The 16,865-nt window shown below is 57.2% G+C and overlaps 2 protein-coding genes across 5 annotated transcripts; one reads left to right on the top strand and one right to left on the bottom strand.

Annotated features, from left to right (window-relative positions):
- Window positions 1-8,640: 8,640 nt before the first annotated feature.
- RASL10A (RAS like family 10 member A) lies at window positions 8,641-11,509 on the top strand. Its single transcript, XM_082355616.1, has 3 exons — window positions 8,641-9,069; window positions 10,147-10,271; window positions 10,555-11,509. Exons 1-3 carry the CDS (start codon window positions 8,851-8,853, stop codon window positions 10,820-10,822), a joined length of 612 nt encoding a protein of 203 aa, XP_082211742.1. The 5' UTR covers window positions 8,641-8,850; the 3' UTR covers window positions 10,823-11,509.
- On the bottom strand, window positions 11,379-16,837 carry GAS2L1 (growth arrest specific 2 like 1). Of its 4 annotated transcripts, XM_082355584.1 has the most exons (6): window positions 16,687-16,836; window positions 15,083-15,755; window positions 13,669-13,776; window positions 13,487-13,583; window positions 13,225-13,396; window positions 11,379-12,698 (listed from the first exon to the last, which is right to left on the bottom strand). In XM_082355584.1, the coding sequence occupies exons 2-6, from the start codon at window positions 15,734-15,736 to the stop codon at window positions 11,684-11,686; spliced, it is 2,046 nt and encodes a 681-aa protein (XP_082211710.1). In that variant the 5' UTR covers window positions 15,737-15,755; window positions 16,687-16,836; the 3' UTR covers window positions 11,379-11,683. The 4 variants fall into 4 exon arrangements, with proteins under 4 accessions (XP_082211710.1, XP_082211709.1, XP_082211712.1 ...); XM_082355583.1 differs by having other exon boundaries at window positions 13,225-13,583; window positions 16,687-16,837; XM_082355586.1 differs by lacking the exon at window positions 13,669-13,776 and having other exon boundaries at window positions 16,687-16,837.
- Window positions 16,838-16,865: the final 28 nt, after the last annotated feature.

The raw sequence follows: 16,865 nt of genomic DNA, 5'->3' as shown, positions 1-16,865 counted from the left end.
TCACGGACACTTTTTTCCTCTTCCACCAAATGTCAGAATTAAAAACTGCTTCCAAGTGGTTGAGGACGGTTTTCTTGAGCCCTGCAGTAACGATGCCTAATATATATAAATAGAGACTATATATTGTATGTTTACTCTTATTTTCAAAAAGAGAAAGTGAATAAAAATGATGACATCAAGTGTGTCCCTGGCCAGTGTGTCAGGTCCTGAGGCTCTTCTGGGCAGGGTCCTGGATCTCCTGGGGTCCAGGGTCAAGGGCTTGAGCTGTCAGCCCCTCCCTAGCCCTGCTGACAGTACCTTTCCCTCTCTTGTCCTTGGAAACTGCCTGCTGAGGCCTGCTGGTCTCCCAGCACCTCTCCCACCCTTGACCCCAGCTCTACCCCAGCCCACGCCATCTTGACTTTAGATGCTGGGAGGGCCGAGCCCATCTTGGTTTTCCTCAGCTCCTGGGAGCGGCAGGGAGGCCCAGCACCAGGCCTGTCTGGGCGGGCTGTTCCCCGCCCTGCATCTGCAGCGGCCTCCCCAGCCACCACCAGGGACACCCCATGTGGCCCCAGTTCTGGCACTGGCCTGGCTCCCGGGGTGGGGAGGGAGGTGGGGGGACCCTGGGCAGGGCTCTGTGGGCAGAGCTGCGAGTGGGTTCTCAGTGCCTCGTGGCTGGTGGGCCCTCAGCCCCTTCTTGTCATGGCCACTCCCTGCACCCTGCCCATGCCGGACACACTGCTGTCCCAGCTGCCAGGGCTGGAGGAAGGGCATTGGCAGGGGTGCCTGGCCTTCCACTGCCCCACCTCTGACCCCTGGGGTGTCACCATACTGCCCTGGGACCCCAGAGTCTAGAACCAACCAAGGCCCCTGACAGCACAACCCCAGTTCTCGCCTCACCTGAAAGTGTCCGGCTCAGAAGGCCCCACACAAACGCAGCTGGAGTGCCCTCCGTCTGTGGACTCACCGCAGCCTGCCCTGTCGCCTGCCGTCCTGACCTGCTGAGGCCCAGCGCCCACCCAGCCTTGTGAGTGCACTGCTGTCCCCAGTGGGGCGATGATGAGGCCCAGGACCAAGCCCCTGAGGTGAGGGGGAAGTGCCAATGAGGAAGGCTGTTCTGGCCGGACAGAGGCCCTTGGACCGTCATCGGACACCTTGGGTTCGTGTGCTCAGGCCTCAGGCGGTTGTGGGAGGAAACTTACCATGATTTTGTACCTCTCCAGCTTTCCTGTCCCTCCCTTACCCCAGTGACACCCATCACGTGCCTCCTACCCCTCATGTGCTCTTCCCGGTGTGCTCAGGCGTCCTTATTCTCAGCTCCCGATGCTTCTCAGGGGCCTTGGCATCTTGCGGAAGATTCTCCAGGGTCCTGAGCCTTCCCAGCCAGTCGGGGAATTCAACACAGCAACCAGTTATTTGAGAGGGTCCAACAAACACCCAGGGGCCTGATGGGTTCCCTGTGTGCCAGACACCCTGCCAAGGCCTGCGGCGTGACCTCATTGAGCATTTTTTTTATCTTCAACTAGTGGTTTGTTTTATGGAGAGAGTGATTCTGGACCATGGTGAGATCAGTCACACAAAGGATAAAGTTCTCCCTTCCACACTTCCTCAGTTCTTTTTTTCCTCCCTAGAGGCAAAGTTTGTTGCTACATTTTGGTTTTCCAGGAATAATTCTGTGCCTGTATAAAGCAAATCCAGGGAGTTGTTTACTAAATAAATAGCACACCCTAGGCGCTACCAGCACTTTGCTTTATTTACCTATCAGTACAAATAGAGCCACCTTGGAATTTCTTGTGCAGATGGGCTGGTGTCTGCAGATGGACATTCTGGCTGTTTCCATCTGCGACTCCAAGCAGAGGTGCAGTGAATATCTTTCTAGACATCCTTGCTCATAGACACAAATGCAGCTATAGGATCTAGCCCCAGAATTGCTGGACCAGAGGGTATAAGCATTTCACATTTTAAATTTTAGTTCTTGTTTTGAAAAGGTAATGCATTCACATGGTTCAAAATCCAAAAGGCAAAAAGAATATAGAAGTGAAATATTCCTCCTTCTCATTCTTCTCCCTAAAGGGACCAATGTTACCTTCCAAAGAGACTCAATGATGTCTAATACGATTTTTTCCCTTTTTATACACAAAGAGTAGCACGGAATACACCCCGATCTGCATCGTACTTGTATCTTGGAGACTTTTCCATTATTAGCCCATTATAGAGAGCGTCCTCATGCCTTTATATGACAGCCATGTGGTTTTCCATTGAATGGAGGCACCATGATGAACCAGTCCTCGCCGTGATGTTCTCTTAATTGTGTCTTTGGTGGTGTTGGTGCAACTGATACTGCAAAGAACATACATTTTCATGTCGGTGAATTCCTCAGACTGAAATTGCTGGGTCGAAGGTAGGTGTGTTCATCATTTTGATAGCTAGTGCTAAAACTTCTCTAGTTTACAGCCCCACCAACCAGGAAGGCGACGCCTGTTTCCCCACACCCTCACACACTCAGCGTATCGCGGTGTGTTTAAGTGACGGGCAAAAAACTGTACCTTACTGTGTTTTAAACATGCCTCCGTTCATGTGTTTTCGAGCCATTTGTGTGTCCTTTTCTGTGAGCCGTTTTCATATTTGTTGCCCTTTTTTGATATGGTTATTGGTCCTTTTCTTCCCGATTTGTCGTTATTTCTCCCCATTTTGTTACTGTTTTTACTTTTCCATGCTGAAATTGTGTTGGGCATTGTCTTCCTTTAATCTCTTCTTCCTTTTTTTTTTTTTATAAATTTATTTATTTTTGGCTGTGTTGGGTCTTCGTTGCGGTGCGCGGGCTTCTCGTGGCAGTGGCTTCTCTTGTTGCGGAGCACGGGCTCTAGGCACGTGGGCTTCAGTAGTTGTGGCACGCGGGCTCAGTAATTGTGGCTCGCGGGCTCTAGAGCTCAGGCTCAGTGGTTGTGGCGCACGGACTTAGTTGCTCTGCAGCATGTGGCATCTTCCTGGACCAGGGTTTGAACCCGTGTCCCCTGCTTTGGCAGGTGGATTCTTAACCACTGCACCACCAGGGAAGTCCTAATCTCTTCTTTCTTTCCAGTGCTTGTCTCATCTCAGTTTTTGCATTTTGAGCCTGTTCCATGTGGGCTTTATGTTAGGAACGAGGTAGGGATTCAACTTTCTTTTCCCAGATGGTTACCTAGTTGTTTCCACACCACTTACTGGATAATTCATCTTTTCCCCACAGATCTGAAATATCATTTGTATCATATACTAAATTTCCACATACATATCAGTGCTTTTCTGGACTCTGTTCAGTACCAGAGAATTTGTCTTTACATTGGTCATTGCGTTTGTTTTTGTTTGTTTTTGTTTTTGTTTGGCTGTATCGTGTGGCTTGCGGGATCTTCCCCAGCCAGATACTGAACCCAGGCCATGGCAGTGAAAGTCCGGAATCCTAACCACTAGGCCACCAGAGAACTCCTCACCACTGAGTTTTTTAAAAAGTACCTTTATATTTTCATAATTTATAGTACCCTCTTATTCACCCTTTTGGTCCCATTTGAACTTTAGAACTAAGTTTCTTTTTTTTTTTAATGATGGTATTATTTTTATTTGGATCACATCAAATGTTTATATTAACTTATGGAGAATTGACATCCTCAAAATGATGTGAGGATAATAATATTAATAATATTAATCTGGACTTCCCTGGTGGCGCAGTGGTTAAGAATCTGCCTGCCAACACAAGGGACACGGGTTCAAGCCCTGGTCTGGGAAGATCCCACATGCCGTGGAACAACAAACAAATAAATAAAATAAATAAATTTTTAAAAACCCCAAAACAAATAATAATAATAATAATATTAATCTGTGCATCCAAATATAGGAGTAGATGCCTTTCCATTGTTTCATGCTTTCTTTTACGTCTCTATAAGTTTTTTTTTTTTTTATAAATTTATTTATTTTATTTATTTTTGGCTGCGTTGGGTCTTTGTTGCTGCGTGTGGGCTTTCTCTAGTTGCGGCGAGCGGGGGCTGCTCTTCATTGTGTGCACGGGCTTCTCATTGCGGTGGCTTCTCTTGTTGTGGAGCACAGGCTCTAGAGCACAGGCTCAGTAGTTGTGGTGCACGGGCTTAGTTGCTCCGCGGCATGTAGGATCTTCCCGGGCAAGGGATTGAACCCGTGTCCCCTGCATTGGCAGGTGGATTCTTAACCACTGCTCTACCAGGGAAGTCCTCTATAACCTTTTAAGTTTTCTTCATTTAAAAGTTCTTGCATGGGGAATTCCCTGGCAGTCCAGTGGTTAGGACTCGGTGCTTTCACTGCCAGGGCCTGGGTTTGATCCCTGCAAGCTGTGGTGTGCCAGAAAAAAAAAAATTCTTGCATGCACATTTATTCTTCATAGATACATGAGTTTTTTCTATTTTTTTGTTCCTTTTGTAAATGGGATCTTTTCCATTCTTTTCTATGTATATAATATGTTTATGATGTAAATATGTTTATTAATATATAATACACAAGAATAAGAATAATATATATTTATAATATAAAATAAATAACAAATTATATAACATATAATTTTAAAACTAAACTCCAGACTTTATTCAGTTTTCACTAGTTTTCCCACTCATGTCCTCGTTCTCTTCCCAGATCCCACGTTCCATGTGGTTGTCATGTTTCCTGAGTCTCCTTAGGTCTGTGACAGTTTCTGAGACTTTCTTTGTTTGTCATGACCTTAACCATTCCGAGGAGTGCTGGTCAGGTATTTTGTAGACTGTCCCTCAACTTGGGTCTGTCTGATGTTTTTCTCACGGTTAGACTGGGGTTACAGGTTTTTAGGAAGGAGACCAGGGAGGCGCCCTTCTCGTCCCATCGTATCAGGGGTCCACGCTATCAACGTGAGTTATCGCCGTCACATCAGCCTGGATCACTTGGCTGAGGTAGTGTTTCCAGTGGTCTCCACTGCAAAGTTACTTTCTCCCCTTTCCACACTCTGTTCTTCAGAAGCAAGTCACGAAGTGCAGCCTACACTCGGGAAAGAGCGTGGGGGCAGGGAGCAGCTACATAAAATGTTTGGAATTCTTCTGTAAGGAAAATTTGTTTCTTCTCCTGCATTTATGTATTAATTCAATCATTTTATATCAGTTTGGACTCATGGATATTTATTTTATAATTTGGGTTTAATCCAAAAGTGCATTATTTATTTTGTTACTTAAATTTTTTAAGCTTTGGCTATTGGGAGCTCTTTCAAGTAGGCTCTGTGTCCCTTTGACATGCCCCCATCCTTTGGTTTCTTTTGATCACTTCCTTACTTTCCAATACTATAAGATGCTCCAGGCTCATCTTTTATTTGTCCTGCTCCAACCCTAGCATCAGCCATTTTCCAGGGAGCCTGGAGAACAGAATTAAAAACCAAGATCTGGGTGCTGGGTGTGTTTGTTGCTCTTGGGGTGGCACTTCTAGGCCCTTTTGGCAGACAGAACTAGGAAATACCTGTCTACATACTTACCTGTGTGTACACACATATGCCTCCGTTATAGTTTGTAAACTAGCATATAAAATGAAATTATTTTATATGTACAAACTTAGTCCCCCCACCAGCCTTACTAAATTGTCTTGTTTTCCTCTTTGTATCATCTCATTTCATCCCACAACAACTATATGAAGTCAAGACCATTATTATCCCCTTTGAAGGAAACTGAGGTTCAGAGAGTTTACATAACTTGTACAGACGACACCCCTCCAGGGAGGCGGTTTCAAACCCTAGAGGTCTCACTCCAGAGGCCTGGAAGCCCTGCCCTGTGCTGCCTCCTTGTGTCCTGATGGTTTTAAAACCCCATGGCATTCAAAGGGCTGACGGGCTACAATCAATGGGCAGTCTTACGATGGCCACCAAGGACCCACCGTGCATGAGGCATCCAAGTGGTAAGGGTTTCCCCCATCAGGACTCTGGGGGAGTGAGTTAAGCTGGGACAAGTGATTAACAGGCAGGAAAGACTATGATTAATGGTCAGTGGACTGACGCAGATGGCTGGGCAAGAGGAGTCCAGAGCAAATACCCCTGGGAGCTGGACGTGGTCCATGGTGCTCAACCCCAGAGAAGGGCTGGAATCAGGCTGGATGGGAAGAAACCTTTTGGGCAAATGTCAGGCAGCGGCCGACAGGCAGCCCGAGTTCTCTGGCTAGCTAGTCTTTGGGAAGCCTGGCCCTGGGCGGCCCACTCCTGTCTCAGGTCAGCTCCCACAGTGACAGGGTCTTCCTCAGAATCCCTCCCTACAGGGCCACAGGCTCCAGCTGGCCTCCTCCTGAAGCCCTTCTGGTCTCTGAGCCCCAGTGAAGTTGGGCTTCTCAGAAAGTCAGCTTCAGTGGCCTAAGGTCCTGGGTTCTGGTCCCTGTGCTGCCACTTTCCTGCTCATCCCTTTGAGCCTCAATGAGCACAGCTAGTGGCTTGTGGGATCTTAGTTCCCCGACCAGGGATCGAACCCATGCTCCCTGCAGTGGAAGCTTGGAGTCCTAACCACTGGACCTCCAGGGAATTCCCCACAGGTCCTTGATAAATGGGAACAGCTGCTAGTGATACTGATGGGAGAGTTCCCTTGGGAATGTGTCACCCCTGTGGAGTGTGCACGACTTTGTGGGAGCTTTTGGACATACTCTGTCCAGAGTGTCTTCCATCACTCCAAAAACCACACGCTGGGGCCCAGAGATGCCTCACACACAGCCCTGTTTGTGGTTCCCAAAGAAGCCCTACCCAAGAATAGGGCGCTCTGTCAGAAAGTGAAGCAAGGAAGGTTTCCAGGGTAAGGACACCCAGAGCTGGCTCCCAAGTGTGGGCGGGAGGGTGCTCCAGGCAGGGGTTGGTCCCGAGTGCCCCAAGGAAGACCATAATGATGTCAGCCCCACACCCTGCTGAGTGCCAACAGGGAAGGGGGTGCCTAGTTTATTTACGCCCTGCCTTGTTCCCCAAAGGAACTGAGGCAGCTTACAAAACCCAGATGCCTGAAAAGTTAAAAAGTCAGAGGGGAAATCGGGTGAAGGGAAAAATCACAGCAGGAAAGTAAGATAAAGCCAAGGGTCCCCACTCACTGGGCCTGAAGACCTGGAACACCTGCCAGTTGTAGCCACAACTCTGGCTCTGCTCTCCCTAGTGGCTAAGAAGAAGAGTGAAAGCAGACCCATATCCCTGATCCAGGTACCATCGCCTGCTCCCAGGAGGATGAACCCCATTCCCCACTTCAAGACTCAGCTCCTTCTCCCTCTCCCACTTCTCCCAGGCTGGGGTGGGCATGTTGTCTGTGCTCTTACAATTCCCGCATCCCATCCCTAGAACGTTCTCTCTTAAGGCAGGACTTTAAAAAAAATCTATCTCAGCATCCTGGCAAGCAGTAAGATTGGGGATGTTTGTTGAAGACAGATAAGAAAAACCCTTGTTCAGTGCAGAAACAGACACGCCTGTGCATTTCACCCAGTACCTGGGCATCAGAGATGTGGGAGCCCCCCACTGTAGGGGGTAGGCAAGCAGAGGCAGAGGATGGGGCCGGTAAACCCAGACTTCCCAAGCCCTGATGGGGAAGGAGCTTCCCGCCCGCTCCAGGGAGGGATTTGGGCTCTGGGAATCTGGCGTGGAGGCTGCAGGGTTTGAGGGAAGCTACAGTGGAGACTTAGAAAACTTGGCCTTAGCCATGATGAAGGTGGTGTCGACCAATTTCTGGATCTTTCAGCATTGTTGGGACAGGGATTTGGGGCTGAGCTGCTGGGACCTGGTGCATACCGGGTTCAGCACCCTCTGTCCCACGCCCCCCTCCATGATGCCATTTGACATGTTATTTAGCGCTGGCCATTTACCCCTGTGGTCAGGGGGGAGGTGGGAGAGCTCCTCAGAGGAGACCGCAGGGTGGTGGGTCAGGGGCCACCCACTGCCCCCCTACCTCGGAGAGTCCTCTCTCCAGCCTTAGTTTTCTTTTCCTCTCTCAGAGACACCAGGTTGAGGCTTTGATTCAAGGATCACATATCTTAGTATAGGGCTTCGCACGTAGTAGGTTCTCAAGAAAAGGTGTCTGCCTTTGATGGATGTGGAGCAGAGCCGGCGCAGTGCGGCAACTCGCCCAAGGTCACACAGCTGGGCCGGATCCGACCCGGGCGCCCTGACTCCAGCGGGCCGGATTTGTGAGGAGCCAGCTTGGGGGAGCGGTGTTTGGAGGAGGGGACAAGGATGTGGGCGGGAAGGGACTTCTATTTTGGAGCGGGTGACAGGAGTGCGGAACGCAGAGGGGGCTGGGTCCCTCCCCGGGCTCCCCGAGTCCCAGTCACCTTCCCGCGACCCTTCCCGGGAGGGGCGTCCCGGGCGGGTAGGGGGGAGGTGGGAGAGGCGGGCGGGCAGGCGGTTACCTCATCGCCGCCTCCGGGAGGCTCCGCTCACTCGCTTCCTCGCGCCGCCGGCTGGGGCGGCGACTCCGGGCGCCGGAGCGAGAGAAGGACAGAGGGACGGAGGCGCCGAGAGGCAGCGCCGCCCCCAGCGCCCCTCTCCGCCGCGGGACCCGAGCGGCAAGGGGGTCCGACCTCGGTGCCCCGCGCTGCGGGCGGCGCCTCCAGTCGCGCTGCGGGAGGAGGCCGTGTCTGTGCGCGGCGCGCTCTGTCTGTTCTCTCCCGAGCTTGGCACCCGCCGGAGCTGCTCGCACGTCTTCCGTCGGCCTGCTCGGCTGTCTGTCTGCCCTCCCACCGCCAGTTGCGTCCTCCGGCCTGGCCTCCCTGGGCCCCGGGTGCTCCGAGGGGCGATGAGGAACGCGGCGGGGCCGGGGCGCACAGGGTAGGGCGCGCGGTGCGCGCCGAGCGGCGCCGGCCCATGAGGCTTCTCAGTGCGGGGCGCGGCAGCACGCGCGGGCCATGGGGGGCAGCCTGCGGGTGGCGGTGCTGGGCGCCCCGGGCGTGGGCAAGACAGCCATCATCCGCCAGTTCCTGTTCGGTGACTACCCCGAGCGCCACCGGCCCACGGACGGGCCGCGCCTCTACCGGCCCGCGGTGCTGCTCGACGGCGCCGTCTACGACCTGAGCATCCGCGACGGCGACGGTGCTGGCCCCGGTCAGAGCCCCGGGGGGCTAGAGGTAGCAGCTCGAGGAGTGGGCAGGGGCGTGTGACAGCATGTGTGTGGGTGCTCGGTACACACGTGCGTGTCCGCGTGGACGGCCCAGGGGTGCCCGACTGTGTTCATGGGCCGAAGGGTGAATGTGTGTCCTGGCGTTTGTGTCTCACCCCTTCTGCTGGCCTGAAGTTGCCCCCAAATCAGGCCCGAGACCCGACGAGTTTGCAAGGTGGCTTTTTCTAGCTCGCTTAAGTGCCTCTCTATTTGCCTGCCTCCGCTGGTGGGTGGGGATCCGTGCGTGGGGGAGCATGGTCCTGCCTCCCTGAGAGTGAGCGTTGTGGGTCTGGGGCCTTGAGCAGAGCCACAGTGGGAGAGGTTGAAGCCAGACATAGGGGTGTACTTTCTAGGCGGATCATTCTCTGCTCCCTCATTCCTGTGACCTGAAGCAAAGACTCTTCTAGTAATTTTGCAAAGTCCAGGACAGACTTTGAATACTTGGAGCTGATGCCTTCGAGAGGTGAAGAGGAAAGAGCAGGCAGGATTAAGCAGGGCTTCCTGGAGGGGGTGGCATTTGGGCTAAACCTGGAAGGATGAGTGAAATTTTGATGAAAAGAAGTGGTGGAAGCATTCCAGGTGGGAAGAGCAGCATGTGCTTAGGCTGAAGGCCTAAACGTGTACAGCTGCTGCTGATTAGTGGTCTCCGCGGGCTAGGGGAACACCGGCCGAGGGCTTTGGAATTAGGCTGAGGCGTAACTACCAAGGAGGGGGTCTGGGGAGGGGCGGGGTTTGCCCCGAGTTGAACTGTGGGAAACTGGAGGAGGAGGAAGAAGATAGGAGTGAGGGGAGAGGAGACCTAGAGTGAAGGAGGGCTGGGGGCTGACCGGCTTCAGGCTTCAGGCACAGTTTTAAAATTCATACCCCAGCGGCCGTGAGGACAGTAGGGCCCAGGGAGCTTGGGAGAGAGGGCGCACAGACGAAGATGAGGTTGGCCAAGGCCTGAGCATGAACTGTGGGTTTAGCGTCAAGGCCCCTGCAGGAGGCCTGGGCATGAGAGAGTGGGTAGGGGGGACTCCGGCAAATTCTGGCCTCCCGCCCCCAGGAGTGGCCGGACCCTAAAGACTGGAGCTTGCAGGACACGGACGCCTTCGTGCTCGTCTATGATATCTGCAGCCCAGACAGCTTCGACTATGTGAAGGCGCTGCGGCAGCGCATCGCGGACACCAGGTAGGTGAGCGGCGCGGCGGAGGGGACTGTTTGCGGGTCTGGCCAGGCCTTTGCCCGAGGTGAGTGAGGGCGTTCTTCCGCCATCTTGGGCCTGGTCTCAGGCCTTCTGGGCCTGGCCTCTAGCCCTGTGCGGTCTTTAGGCCTGGCTCTTTGTGTCTTTGTGGTTCTGGTATTTGCTGGGGGGGTCTCTGGCCGCAAGAGGGGAATGTATATACCCAGTTGGGGGGATTCTCCAGCCATGGGGTCCGTGGCACCGCGACCCTCTTCCCCATTTGGCCCCCAGACCGGCGGGCGCACCCGAGGCGCCCATCCTTGTGGTGGGCAACAAGCGGGACCGGCAGCGGCTGCGGTTCGGGCCTCGGCGCGCACTGGCTGCGCTAGTGCGCAGGGGCTGGCGCTGTGGATACCTCGAGTGTTCAGCCAAGTACAATTGGCACGTGCTGCGTCTCTTCCGCGAGCTGCTGCGCTGCGCTTTGGTGCGCGCACGCCCTGCGCATCCGGCTCTGCGCCTGCAGGGGGCGCTGCATCCGGCGCGCTGCAGCCTCATGTGATCGAATTGGACGACACCGCCGATGGCGGGGAGGGGGCCTCCATTTGACTGGAACAACTGGGGACCTGGATTGGACGAGATTGCCCAACTTCTCTCGGATTGGACAGGACAGTCTCCTCCCTGATTGGCTGAGGAACGCTCCCACCCAGTCTCCTGGGCGACAGGCTTCTCTTTGAATCTCATTGGACCCAGCTAGGCCCCATTGGACAGTCCTTTCTGGGACTTCATTGGGTCACGGTCCCATTGGATGGAAGGGACTTGGTTATGCATCCCATTGGATGGAAGGGACTTGGTTATGCATCTGATTGGAAGCTCTCAGACTGCTCTTGGAGTTTCATTGGACAAACAGTTAAATCCCACCTCTCAGGAGGAAATAAAGGGGGAAACAACTCAAGTGCACCTGGCACTTCTGGATGGCAGGATAATCTTAAACCTAGAGGTCAGGGCTGCAAGGCATTGCCCCCTGGCAATTAACTCCAGAATCCCAACCTGTAATGAGGGCCCCCTAATGGGTGTGATGGCCCCAAGGCTGAGTCCCCAAGAAGCAGACACAAGCAGCTGGAACAAAACTTTACTGTCAGGCTCTGCAGGGCCACAGGACCTCAGGAAGGGTCCTTATTGGGCTGGCCCAGCCCCCTCTAAGGCATTCAATAATATTAGTAATTAAATAGCAATGCTCATCCCCCAACCGGAATGTACAACAGAGGTCCCGTTGTGCCATGTGGTCCCAAGGGGTCTGGTCCCATGAGGTCTGGTCCCCAAGAGGCGGGGGGGGGGGGGGGTGGCTCCCTGATGCAGAGGGGTTAAGGCCACAAAGGAAAAGGAGAAGGAATGGGGGACTGGGGGCAGCTGGGCTGGTCCATCACATCCAGGAATCCGGCTCAGCCCTTGGGCTGACTGAGTGCAGGGCATGCCAGGCCCTGGTCTCCGTGGGTCCAGATGGGCGGCGGGGGCCCCTCGGTGTGGGGATGCGTGAGGGTTTTCGGTCTGGCTGTGTGTCCATCCGGCCTCGTGCCCAGGTCCTCAGGGGCTCTGGGCCGGCCATGGGGCTCCCAGGTGCATCTGGTGGGCCCCCTACACCGGGGCAGGGGTTGCCTTCATCGGAAGAGCTGGACAGAGCTGGGCCTCGGGGCCCGGGCAGCCCATTGGGCATCCTGCCAGAGTCTGCGGGTTGGCCACACTTGCCACCCAGGACGCTGAGGGACGAAGAGGAGGAGCTGGAGGAACAGTAGGCTGAGTCAGGAGCTGGAGGGTCTGGGGCCCGAACCAGGTCAGGGGCTGGTCCAGTGGGGGTCCCGCCAGCAGCAACCTCAAGGGCTCGGGCATTGGCCAGGAACTCCTCTTCCAGGCGCCGGAATAGTTGCTGCTCCTGCTTTGGGTCAAGCTGCAGGGGGGTGCGGAAGACACTGGCTGGGGTGGTGCTCAACTCTGGACTGGAGATGGGGACCCGGGGAGGCCGGGGGGCTGCGGGGCTGTGGGCACGGGGAGTCTGGGGGCTGCTCCTGCCCCGTGGCATCCACGAGTGCTGCCCATCTCGGTCCCGACGCACCAGCAGCACAGCCTGCTCTTCACGGCTCTGGCTCCGGGCCCGCCGGGCAGGGCTGGGGCCCAACAGCTGGCCTCCCCTGCCTCCTGGGGCCCCACGCGGCCGCCCCCTATCCAGCCGGTCTCGGGACTGGCTGCGCGGGGCGGGGGGGCGTCTCGGGGAGGCCGGAGTGCCTGTGGTCACCCGCCGGCTGGGCCGTTCCCGTCGGGGGCCAGTGCCTGAGTCTTCACTGCGGGCACCAAGGGGGCCGCTCTGGGCTGAGGAGGCTGAGGAATCGCTGTCCCCGGAGTAGCGGCGGGAGCGGGGATGGGGGGGCAGCTGGTCCCGGATCCTGGGGCAGGGGAGGAAGAGAGAGAGCTGGGGCAACGCGGAGGGGACTGGCGTGCAGAAAGGGCAGGGAGAGTAAGGAACCAGCAGCCGCGTGGTTGGGGGGGGTGGGGAAGGCACCTGTGGTGTGGTGACGGGAGTGCCAAGGGTGTCTGTTGCCCTGGGGACTTCCAGGGAGAAGTGAGAGGCTCTGCCACAGCTTCCTGCAGCCAGGGCCACCCCCGCCGCCCCAAGGCAGCAGAAGAAGTAAGGCCCTAAGCTCCCCCTCCCCGGGCCTCCGGTTTCCTGGGCAGGCCAGCGGGAAGCAGGGTTGGACTGGCCACCACCCAGCCCCCAAGGCCCGCCCAGCTGTGTTGTTCGTTTGGTTGGGTTGCCATGGAGACGGGAAGCCAGGCCCGCCGCCCCGCCCCCGCCCCCCCCCCCGAATTTTTCCCAGGGTGTGAGTCACTGGAGCACAGTCATCCAGGCCAGAGCGGGCGCCCCCACCCCCACCCCCTGGACCCCTCACCCCGTGTCCTCCTGCTTCTCACCTGAGCGGGGTCTCGGGCCCCTCCTTCGAGCTGCGTAAGCTAATGGGTGTCACCTCCGGGCGGGAGCCCCTGCGCTCACCCCCGGGGGCTGGGCTACCAGCTCGGGGGCTGCGGGTGGGCGACACCCGCTGCGGGGAGAAGGTGCGGGCCCTCGTCTGGGGTGGGCGGTGGGCTGCAGGGGGAGAGGACGGGCGGGCGGCGCATGAGAGGTGGGGCCACAGAGGTGCCTGCCCCCCCCCCCACCCCCGCCGTGGGCACTGACCCGTGGAGGAGCAGCGGCAGGGGTCGTGCTTGTCCAGGTAGTGCTCCAGCGTGTCCCAGCCACCGCCCACGCGCACCATCACGTGGCTTCTCAGCACCTGTGGGAGCCCGGCGTGGGCAGGTCACGGCCTGTCCCCCCTACCTCCCAGGCTGCCACCTGCTTGGGTAGCCCCTGGCTCTCACCCGCACAAAGATGAGCAGACTGGAGTCTCCCACGCGGTATTTTCCCTCCGAGACTTTGATCATGGGAAACTGGTCTGGGCAGGTGCAGCGCCCCAAGATCTCTCTCACCTGAGGCCAGAGAGAGGCTGGAGGTCAGGGGTCAGGTCACTCCTCCCCGGCCCGATGTCAGCAACTCCAGGGTCAGAAGGAAGTAAGTCCTTCTGGAAGCTCTCCTTCCCCTTTGGCTACCAGGGGTCAGGGAGCTGACTAGGAAAAGATGGAGGGACTGTGGTTGGGCCAGGGCCTGGGACCCCAACAAGGCACATCCTGGAAGTCCCTGAGCCCTGGGGGAGTCCTCACTCCCCCTCACCCACTTCACAGACATGAATTTGAGACCCACAGAGAGGCCAGGTTTGGGGAGGAGGCAGGAGTGCCACAGACATGTGGGGCACACGCATACACCAACGTGCACACCAGGCCACCCGCCCAGCTAGCACACATCTGCCCACATGCTCCCCCAGGCCGGGAGCTGCCAGGCTGGCTGTGTGGGCGGCCCGCCCGCCTCCTTGCCCACAGCGGAGCTGCTGAGAAAATGAGCAGGTGGAGCCTCTGGTGACCCTGGCCCAGGATGGGGTGGGGTGGCAGCCTCTGCCCACAGCCATCCGGCTACCCGCCTCCAGGACGGGCACATCATGTCCTAACCTCCTGATAAGAAGGAAACTCTTGGCCCGGCTGTGGGGGTGTTAGGGACACCTAGGTCCCGGGAAGAGGAGGAGGGAGCGGGGGTCATGGTCTGGCACCTCCTATGCTCAGGGTAGAACTAATCCTGCAGCTCCTGAAAGGACTTCAGCTCCCAGTAGCAGCAGCTACTCCAGGCTGGGTTTCCCAGATAAGTGACATGTGCAGGGCCCTGGGGAGGAGAAGGGACCTGCAGAGCCCCTGGGAGCTTCCCTAGGCACTCACTGAGCACCTACTGTGTGCCAAGCGCCTTGCCCAGGACCGAACAACACAGGCACCCATTCAACCTCGAGCTCAGTGATAGTGTGAATGCAAATGTCTAGCAGCTAAGCGCAGGGAGGGCATACAGGAGGGGCTCAAATCACGCGGCCCCCAGGATGAAGGAACACCTAGCACTTATCTGGTGCATGGTTACCACAGAAAGGAAGCAGGGAGATCGTGCAATGGAGCCCGAGTTTTCTCCCAGGCCGTTCTGGGCCCTGTGACCTCACCCAGCACCTCTCCCTCTCTGGGCCTGCTCAACTCCTTGGGGCCAGGTATCCACTTGGTGCTCAACATAAGCACTCTTTCCATGGGGCAGGCTGTCCTGCAGATACGAGGATAGGCCCCCGGAGGTTGCAGGCACCACCGTGCTGTCTGGTCCCTGGGTAAAGGGAGAGTAAGCCAGGCCGCCGGGCATGCGCACTCGGGGACTCACCAGCTCGTCAAGGTTGCGCAGGTCGCTGGGTGTCATGCGGGGCCCGCGGGCGGGAGCCCCCGGGGCGGTGGCGATCTCGGCAGCAGCAGCAGCGGCGGTGGCAGCGTCCTCCCCGGCACTGGGGGCGTTGGGGGCCGGGGGCGCGGCGCGCAGCTCCTGCTCAATCTCCTGTTCGAACTGCACAAGGCGAGGGGCCAGCAGGCCGAGGCGGGCCCCGCGCCGCGCCACCTCCAGCAGGCACAGCACCACGCTTTTCTCGTTCTTTCGCAGCACCAAGTCCTCGGTCTCGAACATGAGCACTTCGGGCACACCCAGCTCTGCGCGGCACCAGCCGATGAAGGTGGCCACATTGTCTCGGGCCATGAAGGAGCCGGGTGCCACGCTGTGTGCCTGGAAGGCCACCCCACGGGCTGGGTGGGCGGCGGCCATCGCGCGGGCGGCCTCGGTGACGGCATTGGCATGCTGGCACAGGGTGGTGCCCGTGGCCAGCCCCGTCAGGAAGCCATCGCCACCGCTGGGCAGACCCAGGCCGTACAAGGCGTTGAGCCACTCGGCCAGGTCCTCCTTCATGGCCTCCACATAGGCCTCACTTGAGCGGAACGGCCGCACGCTCTTGGCTGCCGAGCCCGCGATGCCCACCACGGGGTCTGCCATGCCCAGGCCAGCCGAGTCACTGTGGGCAGAGACACGGGTCAGGATGGCTGTGAGGACCCAGCAGGTGCTCAGTACAGGCTATGCCGCTGACCACCTGCACCCGCCTGTCGTTTCAGACCAAATGCCTGGGTTTGAGCCCTGGCTGTGAGAAACTCTTCGCCTTAGTTTTCCCGTCTGCAAAATGGATACAATAATAGTACCTTCCTCATAGGAACTAATGGGATGATTTTTATAAATGACTTAGTGTCCATAAGTGTTTGCTGCTTGGTTCTTTGGGGGAGGGGGGACTGAAGGACTTGGCCGAGTCCTCCCGCCCAGGCAGGGAGGCACCCATCCTTACTGCCTCTGTGATAGGTGAAGAGATGAGCCCTAGAGAGATGTAGCCCACGGCCCTGGACTCACAGTAGGAACCCCGGTCCCGACCTCAGAGAGGGGTTAGGTCGACTGCTCAGGGCTGGTGGCGATCCCACTTCCTCCGGAAAGATCCCAGGTCCTCCCTCAGCCCCCCTTCCGTAAGGACTGTGTCATTCTAACGACAGAACAGCAGCAGTAGTAAAGTAATCGCAATGACCTTGGCCACATCTGAGCGTGCAGTGATATTATCTCCATTTTACAGATGAGGAAACTGAGGCGCAGAGCTCGCTTAAGGTCACAGAGCAGTGGGTGGCGGAGCCGGGGCCGACCTGCCCTCGTTGCTGATCCGGCAACCGGCTGGCCCGGGCCAGGCCCCGCCTCCTCCAAGGAGCCTCTCTAGCGCCCCAGGCTGGTGCCTGTGAGCCGGGACTCAGAAGGGCCTTCGCCAGTCTTGGCTGTCCTCTGGGCTTCGGCCCAGAGAGGGTGCGGGGCTGCCCAAGGTCACACAGCCCTGGGGAACAGAGGCCCGCGGCTGCCGCCGCCAGGTCCCCTTCAGTGTGAGCCGGGCAGTGGGTGCTGGGGGTCCCCGCGCTCACCTGGCTCATCCCGCGGCCTCGGGGAGCATCGCCCCGGCAGGGCCGGAGCCGGGCCGGGCCGCCGCAGGGAGGCGCCGCCCGAGCTACAGCAGATCCCTGTCCCACCACCGCGTCCTCCTTGCCTGCAGTCTCCGCCCCGCCTCTCTGGAATTCGGATCCGGCCCGGAGGGGGTGGGCGG

This window comes from Balaenoptera borealis (assembly GCF_965194805.1).
Source record: "Balaenoptera borealis genome assembly, chromosome: 14".
Taxonomy (NCBI): domain Eukaryota; kingdom Metazoa; phylum Chordata; class Mammalia; order Artiodactyla; family Balaenopteridae; genus Balaenoptera; species Balaenoptera borealis.
This window is presented reverse-complemented; position numbering and strand designations above follow the sequence as displayed.

Bases quoted from the DNA above. Each gene is read 5' to 3' on its own strand.
- GAS2L1 (XM_082355583.1), bottom strand. From the start codon at position 15,736: ATGGCAGACCCCGTGGTGGGCATCGCGGGCTCGGCAGCCAAGAGCGTG. The intron at 13,584-13,668 runs GTGAGAGCCAGG...GGGCTCCCACAG, and splicing joins GTCTGCTCATCTTTGTGCGG to GTGCTGAGAAGCCACGTGAT. The intron at 12,699-13,224 runs GTGAGAAGCAGG...CCCCTGCCCCAG, and splicing joins GGGCCCGAGACCCCGCTCAG to GATCCGGGACCAGCTGCCCC.
- RASL10A (XM_082355616.1), top strand. From the start codon at position 8,851: ATGGGGGGCAGCCTGCGGGTGGCGGTGCTGGGCGCCCCGGGCGTGGGC. The intron at 9,070-10,146 runs GTAGCAGCTCGA...TCCCGCCCCCAG, and splicing joins AGAGCCCCGGGGGGCTAGAG to GAGTGGCCGGACCCTAAAGA. The intron at 10,272-10,554 runs GTAGGTGAGCGG...TTTGGCCCCCAG, and splicing joins CAGCGCATCGCGGACACCAG to ACCGGCGGGCGCACCCGAGG.